The 24,933-nt window shown below is 40.2% G+C and overlaps 1 protein-coding gene across 1 annotated transcript in view; it reads left to right on the top strand.

Moving 5' to 3' along the window:
* Positions 1–24,933, top strand: part of LOC126100690 (rhomboid-related protein 2-like) — a 62,083-nt gene that overhangs the window by 29,265 nt on the left and 7,885 nt on the right. Inside the window, exons 6-7 of the mRNA XM_049911306.1 lie at positions 7,130–7,343; positions 7,468–7,581. Coding sequence (XP_049767263.1) covers positions 7,130–7,343; positions 7,468–7,581 — 328 coding nt within the window. The remainder of the gene's footprint in view (positions 1–7,129; positions 7,344–7,467; positions 7,582–24,933) is intronic.

Here is a 24,933-nt window from a genome sequence, read left to right as displayed (position 1 = left end):
GGCGCCTTACATGGTGCATAGTGTCCGTCATGTGCTGAGACCTCTCATGTCCTTTGTTGATGTGGATCTGCACTTCCGCTCGTTCTCCAGCTGTTGGACGAGGTCACCCTCCTGGGTGCATTTTCCTCCATCCTCTGTGCAGTATCGCTTTCTGCACTGTCAACAATAATGGACCTCTTAGCTCGTTTGCGCCTGATATCCAGCATGGTAGCCAGTCCATTGTGGTGGGGCTGCCGTGTACCCTGTTGGGTGTAGCCCCTTGACCACTCAGGGATTGCTCTGCTGATGCCTGCACCGTTAACTCCCCAGGTATGCCTGTCACCCTGGGGCATTGGGACTCCCAGCAATGGCCATACTGCCAGGTGGCCTTTGCTGTGGCTGGGTGGCACCCTTGGGGAGGGCCCCTGGCCAGAGTTGGTGGCATCAGGGTGAATGACACGTCTTGAAGAGTAGTACGTCATCTCTTGCTGGTGGTCAAACACCAGCAGTCTCTAAGCAGTCAAGGTCTAACTTCAATGCTAAAAAACACGACCCTAAATCGTCCCCCCCCCCCTTCCCCCCTCTGGCCACAGCATGGGAGGAATGCCAGCCTAAGGATGGCAGCGAATCTTATTCAACCCGGTACCTTTTATGTACGAGAGTTGATGGGGAATCTTTCTTGTCAATGAAACCTCAGTTTTTTGTGGAGCATTTAGAGGACAAGTTTGGGGAGGTGGAGGGCTTGATCAAAACAGCATCTTCTGCTCAGCCACGGGCACTACTCACCTGTGACAAGCTGGGGGATTTTTTTGTTTCCATCATGCCCCATAAGATCTTAAATACAGTCCAGGGTTTCATATTTCACAAGGGCCTTCTTTTGCAGTCTGATGATGAGCTGCACACCAATTTAGAGTGGTGAGGTGTCCATTTTGTCTGGTGCGTCCACTGGGGTCTGAGGGATAATCAGGTTGCCACTGGTGCCTTCATTTACACATTACCCAAGAAGGTCAAGGTGATGATCTAGCACTGTGATGTAAAGCCATATATCCCTCCCCCAATTCGGTGTTTTAAGTGTTGGAAGTTCGATCAATGTCTTCCTGCTGTACTTCCAGAGTCACCTGTCAGGATTGTGGACGTCCTTCACATCCCAATACTCCTTGTGCCCCGCCTCCCACCTGTGTCAACTGCGGAGAGCACCATTCACCTTGCTCGCCAGACTGCAGGATTCTCCAGAAAGAAAGAAAAATACTGGAATACAAGACCCTGGACCGACTAACCTACACTGAGGCTAAGAGAAAATATGAGAGGCTACATCCTGTGCATATGACGTCAACCTACACCGCTGCTACAACAGTGGTTCTACCATCTTCCGTTTCGCCGTGTACAGTTGCCTCTCTGAGCTGTCAGACTCCACCTGTCCCCTTGATGGTGGGGGGCACCTCCCTCCCTGTTGCTTCTGCACAACCTACTTCAGGAGCAACATCCCCCCCCCCCCCCCAACTATCCTGGACTTCGGTCCCCACTTCTCAGCTGGAGTAGCGTAAGTCTTTTTTGGCTCCTTTTGCCCGGAAGGGATCCCTTGTGTCACTCCCTTCCCAGGTTCCTACCAGTGGCAAAGCTGAGACCCGCCAGTGGCTGAAGCAACCAGGGTTAGATGGTTGTAGGGCTTCATGGTCCTCCTCAGTCCCTGAGATGGAATCAGTGAAGCCCTCACAGCCGGACAAACCTAAGCATCAGTGAGAGAAACCTAAAAAGAAGAAGACCCCCAAGAACCAAGGCACTGCGGTGGCACCCACACCACCAATACCTACAAGCTCTGTGTCTGAGGATGAGGTGCAGATTCTGGCATCTGCTGAGGACCTAGATCTCACTGGACCCTCAGGCACAATGGATGTCGATCGCACGGGTACTCATCTGGTGGCAGCAGGTGACCCTGAGGTGTAGACTGCCTCATTGAGAGTTTCATGCCTTCCCAGTCTCAAGATCATAATCCTCCAGTGGAACTGTGGTGGTTTTTTTCCACCACCTGGCTGAGCTATGGCAACTGTTAAGCTTTACACTTGCTTTCTGCATTGCCGTCCAGGAAACCTGGTTCCCAGAAATTCGGACCCCTGCCCTCCGCAGCTATAAGGGATATTACAGGAACTGTGCTGACTATAATAGGGTGTCAGGTGGAGTTCGCGTCTATGTCCTGAACTCAGTTTGTAGTGAACTTGTGCCCCTTGAAACCCCTCTTGAAGCTGTGGCTGTCAGGATAAGGATGACACAGGAAATAGCTGTCTGCAATGTAAATTTTCCTCTGGATAGTGCAAAACCCCTGAACATATTGGCTGCACTGATTAATCAACTTCCTAAACCTTTCACCCCTTGTGGGGTGGCGCCATGCTTACTGGCCAAGGTAGGGAGGTCGAAAATTTACTGTCACAACTCGACCTCTGCCTGTTAAATACAGGTGCCCCCATGGCACTTATTCGGCCATTGATCTATTGGTTTGCAGTCTTGGCCTTTTCCCATCTATCCACTGGAGAGCACATGACAACCTGTGTTGTGGTGACCACTTCCCATCTTCCTGTCACTCCCTGTTGTCATGCCCACAGATGCCTACCCAGATGGAGTTTAAACAAGACAGAGCAGGAAGCCTTCACCTTTGCTGTCACCATTGAAACTCCCCCACATGGTGCCATCGATGTTCGATGTTGTCATTGGGCAAGTCACTACAACGATCGTTTCTGCAGCGGAAAAAGCGATCCCTTGTTCTTTAGGGTGCTCCCGGCGAAAGACAGTCCCTTGGTGGTCACCAGAAGTCACTGAGGGGATTAAAGAGCATCGGCGAGCTCTACAGTGATATAAGCGGCACTCTTCCCTTCCCTACAGCACGTAATAGCCTTTAAGCAGCACTGTGTCTACATTCGCCAGCGTGTAACACGATGGAAACAGGAGTGTTTGGAGAAGTATGTGTCAACCATTGAGTGCCATACATCACCTTCCCAAGTCTGGACGAAGATCAGACATCTTTTTGGGTACCAGATCCCAACAGGTGTCCCTGGCATTAACATCAATAGCGTGTTCTCTACCGACGCAAACGCAATTGCTGAGCACATTGCTGAGCACTATGCTGGAGCCTCTGTATCGGAGAACTATCCCCAGCCAATCGCATCCTCAAACGGCAGAGGAAAGGAAAGTCCTCTCGTTCACAACACGCCACAGTGAACCATATAACGCCCCATTTACAGAATGGCTGCTCCTCAGCGCCCTTGCACATTGTCCCGACACAGCTCCTGGGCCAGATCGGATCCACAATCAGATGATCAAACATTTCTCGTCTGAGTACAAGTGACATCACCTCGTCATCTTCAACCGGATCTGGTGCGATGGCATCTTTCCGTCACAATGGCTCAAACCCAGTCAAGACCCACTTGATGTGGATAGCTACTGGCCCATCAGCCTCACCAACTTTCTTTGCAAGCTGCTGGAACGTATGGTGTGTCAGCGGTTGGGTTGGGTCCTGGAGTTGTGTGGCCTACTGGCTCCATGTCAGAGTGGCTTCTGCCAGGGTCGCTCTACCACTGATAATCTTGTGTTCCTTGAGTCTGCCATCCAAACAGCCTTTTCCAGACGTCAGCATCTGGTTGCCGTTTTCTTAGACTTACGTAAAGCATACGACATGACCTGGCAACATCATATCCTTGCCACATTGTATGAATCGGGTCTCTGGGACCCGCTCCCAATTATTATCCAAAATTTCCTGTCACTCTGTACTTTCCATGTCCAAGTCGGTACCTTCCATAGTTCCCCTCACATTCAGGTGAATGGCATTCCACAGGGCTCTGTATTGAGTGTGTGTCTATTTTTGGTTGCTATTCATGGCCTAGCAGTAGCTGTAGGGCTGTTGGTCTCTTCTTCTCTGTATGCGGATGACTTCTGCATATCCTACTGCTCCTCCAGTAATAGTGTTGCTGATCGGCGCCTACAGGGAGCCATTCACAAGGCGCAGTCACGGGCTCTAGCCCACAGCTTTCAGTTTTCAGCCGTGGATTCTCGTGTCATGCATTTCTTTTGGCGTCGCACCTTTCATCCAGAACCAGAACTTTACCTTAATGATGATCCACTTTGTAGTGGAGACATATTGATTCTTAGGACTGGTTTTTGAAGCCCAGTTGACTTGCCTACTTCACCTTCATCAGCTTAATTGGAAGTGCTGGCAGCACCTCAATGTCCTTCGCTGCCTCAGCGTCACCAACTGGGTTGCAGATCGCTCTATGCTGCCGCAGCTCTGCAGAGCCCTTGTTCAATGCCGCCTTGACTATGGGAGTCGGGTTTACAGTTTGGCGGTGCCCTCAGCATTGCATATATGTGACCCAGTGCACCACTGTGGTGTTTGCCTAGTGACTGAAGCTTTTAGAATGAGTCTGGTGACCAGTGTCCTGGTGGAGGCCGGAGTCCCTCCATTGAAGGTTAGGCGTGCACAACTGCTCGCCAGTTACATTTCACATGTTCATAGTTCTCCTGTGCATCCAAATTACCATCTCCTTTTCCCACCCACGGCGGTTCATCTCTTGCATTGGTGGCCCAGGTAAGGGCTTACGATTGCGGTTCACGTCCAGTCCCTTCTGTCTGAACTGGAGTCCTTCACGTTACCACTTCTCCTCGAGGTCCCTTCACATACACTTCCATGGTGTACATCTATGCTGAATATTCTTCTGTACCTTTCGCATGGCCCTAAGGACTCCACTAACCCTGCGGCTCTCCACTATCACTTCCTATCGATTCTCAACATGTACCGGGGCCATGAAGTGGTTTACACATAGACTTTGTGTATATTGATGGGGGACATACTGAACGGCCCTCCTTGCCACATGACTCCAGTGTTTTCACTGCAGAGCTGGTGGCCTTATCTCATGCTCTTGAGCACATCTGCTCATGCCATGGCGAGTCATTTCTCCTGTGTACTGACTCCTTGAGCAGCCTCCAAGCTATTGACCAGTGCTATCCTCACCATCCTTTGGTAGCATCCATTCAGGAGTCCATCTATCCCATGGAATGGCCCCATTGTTCAGTGGTGTTTGTGTGGACCACAGGACACGTCGGAATCCCAGGCTACGAACTTACCAATGGGCTGTCCAAACATGCTATGCGGAAACCGCTTCAGGAGATGGGCATCTCCAAAACTGACCTGCATTCTGTCTTACGCCGCAGGGTTTTTCGGCTTTGGGAGACGGAATGGTATAACAGTATGCACAACAAACTGCGTGTCATTAAGGAGACTAAAAATTTGTGGAAGTCTTCCATGCACTCCTCTCACAGGGAATCAGTTGTCCTAACTTTCTCAGCACCCTACCTTTGGTGTTGGGTGACAGTGCCTCAACAGCAGCTTTAGTTTTACGTTTTATTTGTGAGGTGGGTATTACCATTTGATCCAAGTTTTAGCACATGTCCTTTGTCCCTCTGTGTCCTCCACCCTAGTGCTTATAGGGTGGAGGTTTTAATGCACTGCAGAGTGGCTGGCTTCTCCGTTTCATTCGCATGGTCAGCCAGCCATGGTAATCTGCTCTCTTGCTTTGATCTCTTCTACATGTTTATTGCATCTCTCTGTGTTTTTCTTGCCCAATATTGTCCATTTTTGTGTTTGTTACCCCTGTATCATTCTTGTGGTTTTCTGCTTTCTTCCATCTGTGCTTTGTATATCTCAATTATTTTATTCCCACCCTTGTGGAATTATTTTAATCGGAACAAGGGACCAATGACCTAGCAGTGTGGTCCCTCCCCCTCTTTTAAACCAACCAACCAACCAACACCCAACCAACCAAACCCCTCCCTCACCACACAACATTCGATGACTTGCGGAGTATTTTTGTAGATGTGAATGTGGATGTGTCATCCTCTTTGACTGTGGAATGTGATCCTATGGTTTCCTGAGAATACGGTGGAAACCAATTGATGACAAAGTGGCTGACTATGGAGTTCATTGTCCAATCCAGCGTTTGGAGTTGGGAGCTTTTGGACAGGATCAGATGACTACAGGGCATGATTAGTGGGATAGAGGAAGTAGTTGTTTTAACTCTGTCTCACATAAGAAAACAAGGATGGTGACCATTATTTAGATTGGTGGCATACTTGTAGCAGAGTATAAAAATTATCCAGGTCTCCCAACAAACATTTCAGTGGAAGTCTGTGGAGCAATACATTGTGTGATTTACCTCGCCCACCGCACGGTGCGATGGGACTTCACTGGTGCAACATAAAATCAGAGACAATGGATGAAAAGGCATGTTTCAAAAGTTCTTGCAAATGGAATAAATGCTGCATTAGTAAAATAACATTTCTGTCTTGGAAGAAAATTCTTCACAGTAAGAAGCGTACCTTCTTTCAAATCAGACTGATGCTTCTGTGATGCAATGACATCAATAAACTCTTCAGCAGTAAACAACACTCTCAGCAAAGCAAATTAACATATCAACAACTTGGAAAGCAAGGTTGTGAAGTTCAAATGTATTTCACCCGCACTAGCATGATCAAATATTCTATGTTCACAACTATGATGTATATTCACTTCAAAGTCCGCAGCTCGTGGTCTCACGGTTGAGTTCTCGCTTCCCGAGCCATGGGGTCCCAGGTTCGATTCCCAGCAGGGTCAAGAATTTTCACCAGCCTCGAGATGACTGGGTTTTTGTGTTGTCCTCATCATTTCATCATCATTCATGAAAGTGGTGAGATTGGTCTGAGAAAAGGCTGGGAATTTCTGCACAGTTGAGTGCCCAACAAACCAAACATCATCAGTATCATCTACTCACTTCAACTTTAAACTCCATGGTATCTTAGAACATTATTCATGCGGTAACAGCTTCACTGTAATTATGTGAAGGTTGCTCTTTAAGGTTGCATGGAACCTGTTTCTGCTTTTCTCTCTCTCTCTCTCTCTCTCTCTCTCTCTGACTCTACATGTCTGTATGCAGCCCCCCTCCACCCCCGCCCCCCCCCCCCCCACACCCACATACTCCCACCTGTGTGGGCAACAGTTATTATTTCCAGCACACACATACACTATTATACACTATTTGCATGTTAAAATCAGCCTAGAAAGTACTCTTTTATTTTTTTTTTTTACCTCATATGTGCTGGTTGCACTAATGGATAATTGTCTTCTTTTCAGTCCATTCCACTTGATTGCAAATCTTCTAGTCCAGATACTTCTTGGGATACCATTAGAAATGGTGCATCATGGATGGAGAGTTCTGATAGTATATTTTGCTGGAGTAATTGCTGGTTCATTGGGGACCTCTGTGTCTGATCCAAGTGTTTACTTAGCAGGTGCATCAGGTGGTGTATATGCTCTAATTACAGCACATGTGGCCACAATAATAATGGTTAGTAAACTTGTCTCAGAAACCTTCAGTAGTATTTATACACCAGTTAATGTGAATATATTGCTTTGTGAGTTTGTATGTTTGAAAATAGATAGATTAATTGTATGTCTTGTATTTTTTCCAGAATTGGAATGAGATGAAGTTTGCGATTCTGCAGGCTCTTGTATTTTTTATCCTTGCTGGTAGTGATATTGGATCTGCTGTCTACAATCGTTATGTCCTTAAGGAAAAAACACAGGTAAGTAGTAATTTTTTAGTACAATACAGACATTAATTTTTCTGTTATTACATCCTAATGAAGTCTGATTATCATTTTTTTTTTATTTCTTGTGTATTAGGTTTGTTGAATGGGCAATAAAATATATAAAGACATATATTACATGCTAGCATACTTTTACAGTCTCACTAAAAACAATACGGCACATAAGTACAGGCAGTTGCTTAAGTAGACAGTGATGATGTCTTCTTGTATTACTTCAGATTTTCTGTTCTTGTGTATGAACCTTATACGAACTGCAGGGATTTCCCTTTTGCTTGAATTTATGGTGTACATTTCTTTAGTCTTCATAGCCGGGAATGATCTTGGCTCCAGTACATACTATAAATTGTCAGAGATGCTCAGTTGGATTGAGATTAGTGGTCTGTACCAACCATTAGGTTTAATTAACTTCTGATATTGAAATCACATGGGTGTACTGTTGTGCGATTTACAGCAACCTAATGGTGTTAAAGAAAAGAATTAATCATAAAATTATTGTCCTTGAGCCTGGAGAACTGCCACATTATATAATGTCGACCAACACAAGCTGTATGTTCTGTTACTGGTTTTCAGTCCACTCGTGAAATTATGTCAACCACTGTAACTAATGTGTTAATCTAGGGGTCTCCAAAATACACGCTGCATCAAGCTCACAAAGAGATTTAATCTGGCCTGTGCTACGGTGAAAGTCTTTTTAAAGCAGTGCACGATTCTTCCTGCTTATTTGACTCTTAAGAGAAGTCACTAACTGTAGATGTATTTCACCTTTGGCCTCTTGCTCATAGTTCTTGTGTCAGATCATTTTTATGATGATGAAACTTCAGGGTGAAAAAACAACAAAAGTTTAGGAAAGCCACTCTGTCAACTGCAGCTGATTAATAGGTGGCACATACGTACTTAACACCCCAGAAAATTGCACTATAGTTCAAATAAAATAACTTTCCAGATGACAAATGAATGTGGCAAGGGCAGTGATGCTGGCTAGTATGCAACATTCGATGAACTCATGAGAGATCAACAAAAAGCACTGTGAAAGTGCTACAGTTTGCAGAAACCTGGTCCCTTCCATTCAGCTTGTTAAATCAATCACATAGTTTTTTAAATAAAAATATAGGTAGCTTTCTAGGAATAATTTTTCCTTAGTCTAAGTTATCTTGCTCCATTGCAATCTCTTGTGCAGTAACTTGTGTGTAACATCTTTTAGAACTGTTACTGTTCTATTGCACTGTCTTATCGCATACTGCTTCTTATAATGGCATATCGCGCAGCACAGTGCCTACATTGTTTGTTCACCCTCTTTTCCAAAAACTCCCTCCCCCCCCCCTTTCCCCCTCTCTCCCTCTCACCCTCCCTCTCTCTCTCTCTCTCTCTCTCTCTCTCTCTGTGTCTGTGTGTGTGTGTGTGTTCTCTTCTCCCCCTCCCCAAGCCTGACTTCTCTGTTCGAGAGATGTTTATTTCTATGTTATATCTTCCAAGAGCCCTTCTTAAACTATGTGTCTGCTTGCAGCAATCCCATCAGTGTTTTAAAGTGTTTTTACCTTGTCCAAACTCAGTTTATCTGTATCCAATATAATTTGTCAACTTATTTCCACACATTATAGCCTCTGCCTATAAGTAATATGGTAATAATGTTTTTCACCTCTGCATGGCACTGTTCTCAAGTTCATTCAGTATTGCAGTAACAGAACAAATGTTTGAAAAAATAATAGTCCTTAACTTAATCATCTTGACTGTAACATTCCACTCCCTGTTGTCCTCCAAACCTTCATGATCTTTCTAGCAGTCGCCATACCTCTCCTGCCTTTCAAACAGTGTTAAATGTCTCTTCATCTACTTGCAACATAACAACTGATAACTGTGCAATTTTGAATATCTGTTTTCACAAATTTATTGCTTTATTTTTCTGTATTGTTCTAGACATCACTTTTAGACCTAATATAAACTGACCTTGAAACTTCAGGGTGAAAACAAAGATTAGGAAAGCCACTCTCTCAGTTACAGTTGATTAATAGGTGGCCCATACACACTTACCACCCTGTGTCTGATTTTCATCATACCAGAAGTGGAAGTCCCACTTTGTGGACCATTCATGGAATTGTACTAATAAATTCTATATAAGGCAATGTCTCTATGAATGAGAGACAAGTGGTTTACTTTCTTAACAGATCCTGCCAGATTGGACTGAAATGATCTTTTTCCGTTATGCTTTCCCTACTAGTTTCACATGAATGGAACTAAAATTCTTAAAACTGTTGGATTACTCACATCTTTTAAGAAACTTAGTCTTCATGAGGATGCTAGTTTAAGAGAAAACTTTTTTGTACTACTAATTAGTTTAAATATGGTACCTACTCTCAGTTATTCATTGGTTGTGGACCAAACATCCTTCTAAGTAGTAGAAAACAGATATCTCATGCTTTTCACAGTTATGTATGGCACTGTAATCAATGGACATGACATAAGTATCCACAAGCTAGGCATACACAGCTAGCTAGTGGTGCTTAATAAAGTAGTCATTTAAACTAACAGGATCAGGAAGTTGAAGCTGGGGTGCCTACTAAAAAGAGAAACTCACATCTTTGTATAAAGATTGTCACTTTTATAATAGAAGGAAACAGTCCACGAAGGAAAAATATATCTAAAAACAAAGATGATGTGACTTACCAAATGAAAGTGCTGGCAGGTCGACAGACACACAAACGAACACAAACATACACACAAAATTCAAGCTTTCGCAACAAACTGTTGCCTCATCAGGAAAGAGGGAAGGAGAGGGAAAGACGAAAGGATGTGGGTTTTAAGGGAGAGGATAAGGAGTCATTCCAGTCCCGGGAGCGGAAAGACTTACCTTAGGGGGAAAAAAGGACGGGTACACACTCGCGCGCGCACACACACACATATCCATCCACACAGGTATATGTGGTGGAAGGGTTGAAGGGGAAGGAAGGAAGTGAAAGAAAAGGGCTAACAAGGTTTAGGAAATGGGGAGAGTTTGGAAAAGTCATCCAGAACCTAGGATCATGGGATACACCCTGACCTGAGCTTTTGGGCAACTTCATTTTCTAAACCTTGCCAGTTCCTCTTTTTTGTCATCCAGTTCCTTCCCCTTCAACCCTTCTGCCAGAAGGAGCCACCAATGACTGAAAAATTTCAAAAATTGATTTCCACTCACAGAATGTTGTATGAAATATATGCATCACATTTTGTGACCCTAAGACACGTATTATCTCCAGAAAATATGGTCACCCTGTATAGTTGTGAAAGAACATATTTCATGAGAAGAATTGTTTCACAATGTAGATTTTTGCATACAATCAGTCGTGGTACTGATATATGTGAAAAAAGACAAATGTATTAATTAACAAACCAATTATAAACTGAGCATTTATTTCCTTGTGTAACGTGTTACATATGCAAAGTAACAAATGTTGTAAAATTTTTTATTGTTTGTGTCTGCAATAGAAGCAAAATACAAAACAACCAACTACATAAAATTTTGAATTTTTGATCATTTGAAATGCACAAAGTTGCCTCTGTTTAGTAAATTGCAAATGTGTGAATATATACAAGATATGATTAGAATTTATCTCTGAATGAATATGCAAAATATTAATAATCCAGGATGACCCTGCAGGTGATCTATAAGTGATAATTTTGTTTCTTTGTTTAGCCAAGTGAAGTTTCAAAATTGGTGTTGTATTTTAATTAACTTGAACCTAAAAAGGTTGAAAACTAAAATGAAGTACTGAAAACTTTTCACAAGGAACTTGACTATTTGCTAATTGACATTTAAGTACCAAAAGAATAAAGACAGTACGGTAAAATTATAAGTGTAATCCAACATAGTACAGAATGATACATATGTGATGAGAGAAAACATCAGATAATAGCTGTTGATTTAAAACTTAAGACATTTTTGTATGTTGACTATATTAACACACAGTCTTGAGATAACAGTCATATAAACAATAAATAGTCTCTGCATGCACTTTCTTAAATCAGTTCACTTAAGAAACATCTCTAAGAAAACACAAATGAAAATGCTGAAATGTCTTGCAGGTCGTTCCACAACAAGGTTAGTAGTAATAGTTTGTTTGTAGTCCATGGGGCATTTTATATGAAAGTACATTCCTGTTTTTGCTACATAGATTTTGTTTGAAAAATATTAAGCAGTTTCCCTTTTCTCTCTTTTGTCGGGTGATGTTGAGGGTATTAGATTAGGAAATGAGACACTTAAAGTAGTAAAGGAGTTTTGCTATTTGGGGAGCAAAATAACTGATGATGGTCGAAGTAGAGAGGATATAAAATGTAGACTGTCAATGGCAAGGAAAGCGTTTCTGAAGAAGAGAAATTTGTTAACATCGAGTATAGATTTAAGTGTCAGGAAGTCATTTCTGAAAGTATTTGTATGGAGTCTAGCCATGTATGGAAGTGAAACATGGACGATAAATAGTTTGGACAAGAACAAAATAGAAGCTTTCGAAATGTGGTGCTACAGAAGAATGCTGAAGATTAGATGGGTAGATCACATAACTAATGAGGAGGTACTGAATAGGAAGAACTGGATGACAAAAAAGGGGAGAAGAGGAGTTTGTGGCACAACTTGACCAGAAGAAGGGATCGTTTGGTAGGACATGTTCTGAGGCATCAAGGGATCACCAATTTAGTATTGGAGGGCAGCGTGGAGGGTAAAAATCGTAGGGGGAGACCAAGAGATGAATACACTAAGCAGATTCAGAAGGATGTAGGTTGCAGTAGGTACTGGGAGATGAAGAAGCTTGCACAGGATAGAGTAGCATGGAGAGCTGCATCAAACCAGTCTCAGGACTGAAGACCACAAAAACAACAACAACTTTTGTCTACATACTTTTCCACTGTTTTAATTATTAGCTCTTTTATCAGTCATCTTTTGGTTTAGTGTTGCTCTCATTCTCAAATCAAAATCTGTCTTGCAATGTCCTCTAGTTTACATTGCCATACATCTTATACACCATTATCTCTGTAATACTAGTTGAGCATGGCTTACATAAAAACTAGTTAAAGGGGATTCATAAAATTAACGTGTAGAAAGTAAATGTAGCTTCTACAGTGAGAATATATAAATGTGGTATTATAAAAGTACTCTACGCAAAAATAATGATTTGGAAATAGAGCTAAAAATTAATATTTATATAAAATCCCAATTAATACATTGATTATACACCTCATTTTGTCATTGAAACAGAGGAATTGTCAAACCATGGAAAATCCAGAATGGAATAATGGATAGTGTTATGAGAAGGATAGAGTGCTGCTCACCATATAGAAGACACACTGAGTCCCAGACAGGGAGAACAAAGAGACTGCTATACATTTGAGCTTTTGGACAAAAGGTCTTACTTACACACACACACACACACACACACACACACACACACACACACACACTCTGTCTCTAGCCACTAAGATTGGGTTGCTAGCAACTGTGTCTAAAGGGAGAAGCAATCTGTGGGTGGTGGTGTTTAGGAAGTTGGGTTGTGGAGGGGAAGGGTTACTGGGTAGGGATAGGGGGTGGTATAGTGCTGCTTGTAGGGGCATGCAAGGCCCCTTGATGGGGAAAGGGTAGAGTAGCTGAGTTTAGTTGAAACGTTATTTCCCTTTTTGGGGGGAGGGGGGGGGGGTGAAAAGGAGAGAATTAGAGGAGGGGAAAAAGACCAGTGGGTGCATTGGTGTAATAGAAGACTGCGTAGTGCTGGAGTAGGAGCAGGGAAAGGGATTAGTTGGGTGAAGCGTAGGGACTTGTGAAGGTTGGAGTCAGGGAGGTTATGGAAATGTAGGATTTATTGCAGTGTGTTCATACCTGCACAATTCAGAAAAGCTGGAATTTACGATATTGATATTCCTCAGTGCAAATCAGTTAGAATAATTAATGACTCCAGAACAAATGTTTTTAAGAATAGTTTATGAGGGATGGCGTAGGGTGAAATATATAATGAACCAGACAGTGTCATTTAATCTGTTTCATGATAAATTCATATCATTATTTGAAAGTAGCTTTCCACATAAGGTAATCATAGAAGACGTTATTAAACAGCCATGTAAAAAATCACTAGAGGAGTTAAAGTATGTTAGGAAGGGAAATGCATCTGCTGGCAAGAACAAGTCAAGATCCTGCAGTAGTTGCACATTACAAAAACTATTCAAAATTACTAAGAAAAGTTAGTAAAAAATCAAGGAACATGCACATCATCAGAAATCAGTAATTTCGACAACAGATTTATTGTTGTACGGAATGCAGTGAAACAAGAGGCAGGACAACCAGCCAGAGAACAGGGTAACATCAGTATTTAATTGAGTGGAAGGGCCATAAATGATCAGTCACAGGTGGCAAATAGTAGAAAGCATAGGGACAAACACTTCAAGCGAAAAATCACAGAGGTATATTGAAAAAGCAACTCTTATAAATGCAGCCATATGAATGTATCATGAATTTCTCCATCTGAAATTAAGAAATTACATATTCTCTCAAAAACAAATGCTGTTTTGGATTTGATGGTGTATGGTGTTTTCAACAGAGTGCTAAAGCTTTGTTACTGAATCATAAGTCTTATCTTAAATATATAATGCATAATAAATAAATGCATTTTTCCAATGAGATTCAAATATTCCATTGGTAAACCCCTCTATAACAAAGATGGTGGGAAAGGTGATGATAAACACTGACCCATTTCACTACGGACATAATTTTTCAAAATTTTTGAGGTGATGTATTCTAAAGTAGTATCCTGCCTAGGAACAATAATATCCTCAATAAATCAGTTTGGGTTTCAGAAGAGATGCTGTACTGAGAATGACATTTACATCATCACTCACTAAATTTTACAAGCACCAAAAAACAAAACAGCTTTGGTTGGTATTTTCTGTGATGTATCTAAAGCATATGACTGTGTGAACACAACATTCTTCTTGGATAAACTGAGGTTTTTATGGAATTGATGGTATAGACAAAATGGACAATGTCATATCTAACCAAAAGAATGCAGAAAGTTGAACCTAGTAATTCAGCTAATGTAATCATGGGAGTTTCTTCTGACTGTGGAAAAATCACACACATGGTTCCCCAAAGCTCAATCTCAGTTCCTACATTGTTCCTCACATATGTAAACTATCTTCTTTCTAATATGCAACAAGCAAAATTGGTTGTTTTTGTGGATAAAGGCTGGCCAGAGTGGCCGAGCGGTTCTAGACGCTTCAGTCTGGAACCGCACGACTGCTACGGTTGCAGGTTCGAATCCTGCCTTGGGCATGGATGTGTGTGATGTACTTGGGGACTGATGACCTCAGAAGTTAAGTCCCATATAGTGCTCAGAGCCATTTGAACCATTTGTGGATAAAGCTAGTATTGTAATCAGTCCAAGCATATGTGCAGCAACAGAAGAAATAGTAAACAATGTTCTGAAATGTATCATTGACTGTTTTTCTGTGAATGTTCACATTCTGGTTTAAAAAGACACAATATGTTCAGTTCAAATCAAACAATGGAAAATCCAGGATGGAATGTAACAATATTATGAAAAGGAAAGTTGCCACTCACCATATAGTGGAGTCGCAGATCATTTCTCAAAAATGTGCTGTAAGAATAACTTTGGTGCTCACCCACTGTCTGAAATCTGTTTAAAGAGTTAGGCATTTTGATTACAGAATCACAGTATATTCTTTCTCCCCCATGAAGTTCATTGTAAATAATCTGCTACTGTTAAAAAAAGAACAGTTATGTACATAATTACAATACCTGAAGGGAAAATGACATTAATTAGTACACATTAGGGTTGTGTTCAGCATGAAAGAGGGGCACAATGCTGTGTCCTAAATATATGATTATGCAATCGGTGATACAAAATGTCTGGAAGAAAGAAAATTAAAATTTGAAAACAAACTGAAAAAGTTACTTCTTGAAAACTACTTCAATTCTGTAGAAGAATGTCTGTTGTTGTAATGTGTAAAAAGGGGTGGGTAGTAGTTGCTAACTCACATCTATAAAATAAAATAAAATGCTTACGAATATTCAGTGTGAGGCCACATTTTCAAATTAATTTGTGACGTGAATGTAAAATGACTCACTCCACATCATTACGATTTATTATACAAATGATCCATCAAATTTGTAACTATCTAACTCTGACTAACTGTAAAACTTGAAGGGGAGTTTTCACTCTGAGAAATAAAAGCAATGCAAAGTAGAAAATAATAATGACATTTCCTTATATGTACAGGCAGGAAAAGCAATGTGATATTCAAAATTACTCTCACAGTAGTCTCAGAAGTTTGCTTTTAATTTATGTTTACTAAAACTAGGTATGCTTTGTTCATCTAAACTACAATGTTCTAATATCAAAATTCTCTCATTTAATTTGATCTATTTTTCTAATTTTTAATTTCCCCCTTTACCTTTTATGCTCAGTTGTACTTCCATTTTATCTCAAATGTGTTAAACAATTATTTTGAGAAACTAAATCAGTTACAATATTAATTTGTTCAACATTAGCTGTCATCCTTCACTTCCTTGCCATTTTGGGTAAGCATAGCTCGTGATGTCTGACCCTCCCTGTGGATGGGTGTGGGCAACAGCGTGCATCTTTGCATTGTGCTACTGAAGTATTATACATTATACAGTATATAAATTATACAACAAATTCAGTAACTTTTAACATGGTTTATGTTCGGGGATGTATAAAAAGATGATCCATTCCTACTTCACCTGCTTAGCGGTTGATTTTTCTTTTTTACTTTGTAAAGTTGCCCTTGTTCTTCTCATGGTGCAAGCTATCTCCATACTGATATGTGAAGTACGTATCCTTAGCAAAAAGGGTGACTGATTGATTGAGATCAGGTTAACAGTAAAACATTCATCCAGCTACTCATAATGTCAGTAAATATCATTATACAGGTGTAAATATTATTTGTTCTGAACAATAAGTTACTGACATTAAACTGATTTAAATTGAATAGTATGCTTCCTGGCTTACATATCGCTTAAAAATTGTGATAAAAAAGGAATGATAAGACAATATTTATTTTAATTTAGCACCATGGCCAGTATGTTATAACATAGAACAACATGTCTGTGCAAGCAAATTCAGAATTATGAAGAGTCCAAATAAATCTAAAATTTACTGTGTGTAAAATTGACACCAATTAAAGAAGATAAATACAATATAAAACAATATTTTGCAGGAGTTTGGTGTCTTTCATCTGAAAACTGCCATTACATACTCCTTGGTACATGAACGTCAGTTGACTGGCACATTCATTGCACAAGAAGTACCTCGGAAACTAACCTGAAATGGCTCAGTATTAGAAACAGAAAACAATTCTAGGGGTACAGCGACTACTGCTGGTGCAACTGACCAGTAAGACAGTGGTGTTAATCAGATTATACACAATCTAGAAAGCCAACTCTCCACTGACAATATACTCTTGTTTAAGGTCTATAAAATTATACAGTAAACACAAACCACTGTGGACCACCAGTTCATTAGAAGCAATTACTAACACAGTCTATTGATGCACTGCACATTAGTAGTTGTTAGACAATACTGGTTACAGCACCCATTAGATTACAATTAGTGTTCAGAATTGAATGCTACTTGCCACAGTCAGTTATGCACACATCATGGCTGCATTGAAACTCCATATGTTTGATATATGTGGAAATATATGCTATTGGCAAATTCGTAAGCCACAGGTTGCAGTGCCTCCAGATTCCTCAGCTATGCTGGCCCACAATAACTCAATGTGTGCACTTCAACAAGTCAGTTTTTACAGTCAAAGAGTAAAATTCACATAATCTTTTAAATACATTCATAAAACTGTTATATGTAACTCTTAATCATCAGAACAGGTTTCTTCCAGAACAGAAAACTGTTACAAACCTACTGTAATGCCCTCATAGCAGTGACAATGTTTAAGTATTCATATTAGTATGTATGTGCTGTGATTCTGAATGTTGAGAAGAAAATTACTACTTATTTATTGATTTGTTGCATTGGATTTTTTTAAATGAAATATAACCATTTTCATTTGAACTGGATCTAAAAAAGTATTGATGTGACTTAACTTTTTGTAGTTCTTGTATTTCTGCACAAAAACCTAGCAGATGTTCTCATTAACCTAAACACAATAAATGAATAGTAATAACTGAAAAACTTGTTAGTAAACCAAATTCCCTTGCAAAAACCAAGAATCGCAGAAATATAACCAAAAGTGGTATCAGAAGTATAACCAAAAGTGGTATTGGACACATAAATATACAAACATCTATTAATCATTTCAGTTATATAAGATACATTGTTCAGAGCTTTCATTGATGCTAACTATATTTGAGCACTGAAATATATTCATGCTAACATGTAAAAATTTGTGTCTGAGTGTGACTCAAAACTGGATCTCCCACTTTACATGAGTGGTCATTCTAACTACCTTAACATCTTAGCAAACTTCCATCCACCATGACTCAAATTGCCTGCCTGTTACATACTACTGACAGTGCCACATACCCATGAACCCCTTACTCGTGTATCCTGGTTCCCTTAAGAGATCGGGCTTGCTGTGCATCCACACAGAAAGAAAGAAAGGATCATTATTCATTTTCACTGTATTGATACGAGTAAGGGTTTCATTTCATGGGTACATGATACTATGTCATTAGTGTGTAACAGGCTGGGACTTCAGCACTGGGGGGGGGGGGGGGGGGGGGGGGAGCGTGTTCGGACGGCAGAGGCAGTTAAGGCAACACATCGTGTAAAGTGGGAGATCTGGGTTGGAGTCTTGGTCCAGCACCAATTTTCAGCTGTTACCATTGATACATTTAAATTCCCAAATGCAACTAATGTAAGTGAAAACTTCGAACAATATTTTTAAATGGCTGCTAAATCAATTAAGGTGTCCATTCTTTTAGTCATATATTTACTCATTAACAAATTGATTTTCAATTATTATCAGTAATTGATGTGAATTAACTCATTAGCCATTCCAGTATTACATTGACAGCAGTGCTATATTCAGGGATATTTATGGGAGAAATATTGTACAATTATTAGACAAGCACAGTGTGTGTCTTTTGCCACCAAGCAGAAGTGTTCACAGAATCATTATCCCCTATCTAAAGCTGTTATCTCATAGCCAGGTCACTGGGGCAACAAATAGCCCATCTTGGTGAGAAAACATTCATGTCGTGATCACCTCACTCAGTACTGTAACAGTGAAGCTTGCTGATAGTACATTCCACAGAACAGCTAAAAATTGGCTGTCAGAAACAGAAAACAATATATTCAAAACTTTAAAAAAATTGTCCTGTGATCAGGACCTATTGCAAACTGGGAACTTGAAGTTTTTATTGTGCACCCAATTATTTCACTCATTAGAATGAAGAGTTAAAATGTGATAGCAGGTCAACTTACTGTATGCCTTTCTTTATGCTCTTGAGTCTGTAGTGGAATTGACTTGCTTCTCTTAGCTTTTGTTTGGTGGCACCACTCTTGATCACTGGGAAGTTGAAAGTCTAAATGAGTGTGGGATGGTGTTTGATGAAAGGTGCTGGTGACTCCGTAATTTAGATTGCACTAACACACACAGTTATTTTTCACGAAGTTTGATTATTAGGAATGGTGATCAGCTTGCTAACTACAAAAATTTATAAGCACATTGACTTGTATCATCCCTACAGCTACTGTGGCAAAATTAATTGTTCAATTGTGGAACAAAAACAGTTCACCCTTTACTTGTGCCAATGTAATGGTTCAAACTTAATGCTGTCCTGTGGCAGTTTATTAAAGAAAAGATTACACTTTGATAGTTAAATCGAACACAGTTCAGTTAAAATTTTCCTTAATTTGAAGTACTAAAATTGTTCAAAAGCTATTAAACATCAAAATTATTTAGTTTCATGAATGTCCCGTGCACATATTTTTGTCTACAGAATGCGCATGACTGTGGTACGAGCCAAAACTGAGAGTGCATGCAGCATAGGTCTTAACTCATGAGCTTTTTAATCACAAACTGCCAATTTTGTGTGATGGGAAAAAACACCATGGACAATACTATTCTCATGCAATTTGAATATCCTTATTTGCATGTAAGAGTGCCATATTGGAAATACATTAAATTACATGAAATTATTAATTGGTGAATTAATTAATCAATACTGTATGTAATTCTGTACAGTAACATTTAGGCAACAAAAATATGTAGTCAAAGATCAGAATGTAACAGTGGTTATGCTGAAATCAGTGAAAGAAAATGGGGCTGTTTATGACTTTGATGTTATTTATTACATAAGATATAAAATATGTCGCTGTAAAGTTGGGATGCTTAGTTTTCGAAGGGTATTTGTCATTATATAGAACTACGCTGATTATCTCACAAAATTCTACAAGTGTTGAACTGTAATGTTAATTTTATTTAATTGTAACCTTTAATTACCATGCTATAAAGCCAAACTATTGTTACTACTGGAATCAGTGCAGCGAGAAGAATAAAATGAATAATAAATCTAAATGAGGGGGAAACTTAATTACACTTTTGTATTATCAGTGCATACACCTCATATTACTTATAAAACAGTATTGGAAACATAACAGAAAATTAGGGAAAATAAAGTAGAATTAATTATTGTCATGGATTGATAACATAACAGAAGGGGAGAATTCACCACGCTCTGTCACAGGCCATTTCAAATATTCATCACCTACTTAGATACATTTTTGGCACATTGTGTTTTGACTCCCATTAATTAATGTATTTGGTGTATTCTTGTTCCAGACATTTCCAGGTTGTGTGCCTTTACCTACTGTTGCTGTGTGACATCTAGTGTCATGTAGTAGTTATAATCACTGACTGGTAAAATGTAGGTCATTTGTTTGATTCTTGCCTCATGCAGTTATTTATCTTTAAACACCTATGATATATAATGACATAATTTCAAAACTGTACTGGTCTTGTACAAATGTGATTTTATGTTTATAGACTGAAGCAGTGAGTGAAAATTTCTACCAAGGCCAGGAATCAAACTTGGGTCTGCTGCTTACTACACAGTTGTATTAGCCACTAAGTCACCTTGGCACAGCGGTTCACACAACTGCACTAATCGTGTGTAAGGGGTAATTTCTAGTAGATTGGGATGACAGTGGGAATTTGGATTGAGGAGGGAGGCACGCTAGAGTATTCCATGCAGTTGTGTGAACCACTGTTTTGATTCCTGGCTTTGGTACAAATTTTCACTTGTCGCTTTATTCTATTTCCATAAAATCGTATATGTAGAAGACCAGTAAAGTCTCTGAAATTGTGTCATTTCATTTGGGTATGTACCTAAACCTGGGTTTGGGCTGGATTCTCCATTTATGTTTGGTGTTGAGGTACTATACTTCAGATAGTGACACCACCACGACTCTAATGCTGCTTCTCACAACTGTTACTCTCACAGGCAGGAACCTGAGTACAGACACTAAGAGGGTCATACTGAGGGTCATGAACAACCCATTGATAAAATTGAAATAACAACAATGTAACAAAGACAACTGCAGGCTTCTAATTTACAGACTTTACACCACATGCTGTCATATTGTGACATTGTTACCGTCTATTGTGTGATCACACGCAGTACTTCCAAAATAGCAGTCATCGATGTTTTGTTTCAACAGTTTGCTGTCATTGAATTCCTTGTTAAAGAGGGAAAATCTGCTGATGAAACTTACTCAAATTTCAATATGTCTATAGAGATGCCTGCATGGGTGCTAGCGGTATTAGATGGGTGAAGCATTATCCAAGATGAGTCTTGTAGCAGTTGTTTGCAAACTGCCTTTGAGGAATTCAACAAGGATAGCTCATTAGAGAAGACAGTTGTGTTGCAGTAGATGAAATCGCCACATTGGAAGCTCTGTCTTGCATTGTGCAATAAGCACTCTGAAAAAGATCATTCTGCAACAGGATAATGTACATCCTGTCCTCACACTGCCTGTGTCACAATGAGGGAGATAGGAACATTTAGGTGGGGAAACTCTTCCGCATTGTCCCTACAGTCCTGATTTGACACCCTCTGACTACCATCATTTGATTCCGTAACAGGACAGTTGTGAGGCCAACAATACAAAACTGTGGAGGATATTCACAAAGAAGTGCATACATGTATTCATACAGCAGAATGTTCTATCAGAAGGCTGTTTTCAAACTTGCAGAATGATGGGGAAAATGTGTGCAAAGAAATGAGACTGGGTTGAAAAATGTGAGAAAAGTCTGTAGATTATGATGATGTACTTGGCTTCTCTAAAAAGTAAATATTAAAAGATCTGAAAATTGATTGTCACTACTTTCAGTTTGACCTCCTACAGTCTTATTACTGCCTACATTGTTAAGATGCCAGTTGATGCAAAAGCATTGCTGAGTTAGTTGAACATCACGCATCCAGCTGTGTTTCGAGAAGATGCGGGCAAGGATCCAATGAAATGAATATAAGAATTAAACTGTTGTTGTTGTTGTTGTTGTTGTGGTCTTCAGTCCTGAGACTGGTTTGATGCAGCTCTCCATGCTACTCTATCCTGTGCAAGCTTCTTCATCTCCCATTACCTACCGCAACCTACATCCTTCTGAATCTGCTTAGTGTATTAATCTCTTGGTCTCCCTCTACGATTTTTACCCTCCACGCTGCCCTCCAATACTAAATTGGTGAGTCCTTGATGCCTCAGAACATGTCCTACCAACCGATCCCTTCTTCTAGTCAAGTTGTGCCACAAACTTCTCTTCTCCCCAATCCTATTCAGTACTTCCTCATTAGTTACGTGATCTACCCATCTAGTCTTCAGCATTCTTCTGTAGCACCACATTTCAAAAGCTTCTATTCTCTTCTTGTCCAAATTATTTATCGTCCATGTTTCACTTCCATACATGGCTACACTCCATACAAATACTTTCAGAAATGACTTCCTGACACGTAAATCTATACTCGCTGTTAACAAATTTCTCTTCTTTTTCAGAAACGCTTTCCTTGCCATTGCCAGTCTACATTTTATATCCTCTCTACTTCGACCATCATCAGTTATTTTGCTTCCCAAATAGCAAAACTCCTTTACTACTTTAAGGGTCTCATTTCCTAATCTAATTCCCTCAGTATCACCTGATTTAATTTGACTACATTCCATTATCCTCCTTTTGCGTTTGTTGATGTTCATCTTATATCATCCTTTCAAGACAGTATCCATTTCGTTCAACTGCTCTTCCAAGTCCTTTGCTGTCTATGACAGAATTACAATGTCATCGGCGAAACTCAAAGGTTTTATTTCTTCTCCATGGATTTTAATACCTACTCCGAATTTTTCTTTTGTTTCCTTCACTGCTTCTTCAATATACAGATTGAATAGCATCGGGGAGAGACTACAACCATGTCTCACTCCCTTCTCAACCACTGCTTCCCTTTCATGTCCCTCTACTCTTATAACTGCCATCTGGTTTCTGTACAAATTGTAAATAGCCTTTCGCTCCCTGTATTTTACCCCTGCCACCTTCAGAATTTGAAAGGGAGTATTCCAGTCAACATTGTCAAAAGCTTTCTCCAAGTCTACAAATGCTAGAAATGTAGGTTTGCCCTTCCTTAATCTAGCTTCTAAGATAAGTTGCAGGGTCAGTGTTGCCTCACGTGTTCCAACATTTCTACGGAATCCAAACTGATCTTCCCAGAGGTTGGCTTCTACTAAATTTTCCATTCACCTGTAAAGAATCGCATTAGTATTTTGCAGCTGTGACTTATTAAACTGATAGTTTGGTAATTTTCACATCTGTCAACACCTGCTTTCTTTGGGATTGGAATTATTATACTCTTCTTGAAGTCTGAGGGTATTTCCCCTGTATCATACATCTTGCTCACCAGATGGTAGAGTTTTGTCAGGACTGGCTCTCCCAAGGCCGTCAGTAGTTCTAACGGAATGTTGTCTACTCCGGGGGCCTTGTTTTGACTTGGGTCTTTCAGTGCTCTGTCAAACTCTTCACGCAGTATCATATCTCCCATTTCATCTTCATCTACATCCTCTTCCATTTCCATAATATTGTCCTCAAGTACATTGCCCTTGTATAGACCCTCTATATACTCCTTCCACCTTTCTGCTTTCCCTTCTTTGCTTAGAACTGGGTTTCCGTCTGAGCTCTTGATGTTTATGCAAGTGGTTCTCTTGTCTGCAAAGGTCTCTTTAATTTTCCTGTAGGCAGTATCTATCTTACCCCTAGTGAGATAAGCCTCTACATCCTTACATTTGTTCTCTAGCTATCCATGCTTAGCCATTTTGCACTTCCTGTCGATCTCATTTTTGAGACGTCTGTATTCCTTTTTGCCTGCTTCATTTACTGCATTTTTATATTTTCTCCTTTCATCAATTAAATTCAATATCTCTTCTGTTACCCAAGGATTTCTATTAGCCCTCGTCTTTGTACCTACTTGATCCTCTGCTGCCTTCACTACTTCATCCCTCAAAGCTACCCATTCTTGTTCTACTGTTTTTCTTTCCCCCATTCCTGTCAATTGTTCCCTTATGCTCTCCCTGAAACTCTGTACAACCTCTGGGTTAGTCAGTTTATCCAGGTCCCATCTCCTTAAATTCCCACCTTTTTGCAGTTTCTTCAGTTTTAATCTACAGGTCATAACCAATAGATTGTGGTCAGAGTCCACTTCTGCCCCTGGAAATGTCTTACAATTTAAAATCTGGTTCCTAAATCTCTGTATTACCATTATATAATCTATCTGAAACCTGTCAGTATCTCCAGGCTTCTTCCATGTATACAGCCTTCTTTTATGATTCTTGAACCAAGTGTTAGCTATGATTAAGTTGTGCTCTGTGCAAAACTCTACCAGGTGGCTTCCTCTTTCATTTCTTAGCCCCAATCCACATTCACCTACTACGTTCCCTTCTCTCCCTTTTCCTACTACCGAATTCCAGTCACCCATGACTATTAAATTTTCATCACCCTTCACTATCTGAATAATTTCTTTTATTTCATCATACATTTCTTCAATTTCTTCGTCATCTGCAGAGCTAGTTGGCATATAAACTTGTACTACTGCAGTAGGCGTGGGCTTCGTATCTATCTTGGCCACAATAATGCGTTCACTATGCTGTTTGTAGTAGCTTACCCGCATTCCTATTTTCCTATTCATTATTAAACCTACTCCTGCATTACCACTATTTGACTTTGTGTTTATAACCCTGTAGTCACCTGACCAGAAGTCTTGTTCCTCTTGCCACCGAACTTCACTAATTCCCACTATATCTAACTTTAACCTGTCCATTTCCCTTTTTAAATTTTCTAACCTAT

Source organism: Schistocerca cancellata, chromosome 9, assembly GCF_023864275.1.
Source record: "Schistocerca cancellata isolate TAMUIC-IGC-003103 chromosome 9, iqSchCanc2.1, whole genome shotgun sequence".
Lineage (NCBI taxonomy): Eukaryota > Metazoa > Arthropoda > Insecta > Orthoptera > Acrididae > Schistocerca > Schistocerca cancellata.
The sequence above is the reverse complement of the archived record's forward strand: the minus strand, read 5'-3'. Positions and strand labels throughout refer to the sequence as shown.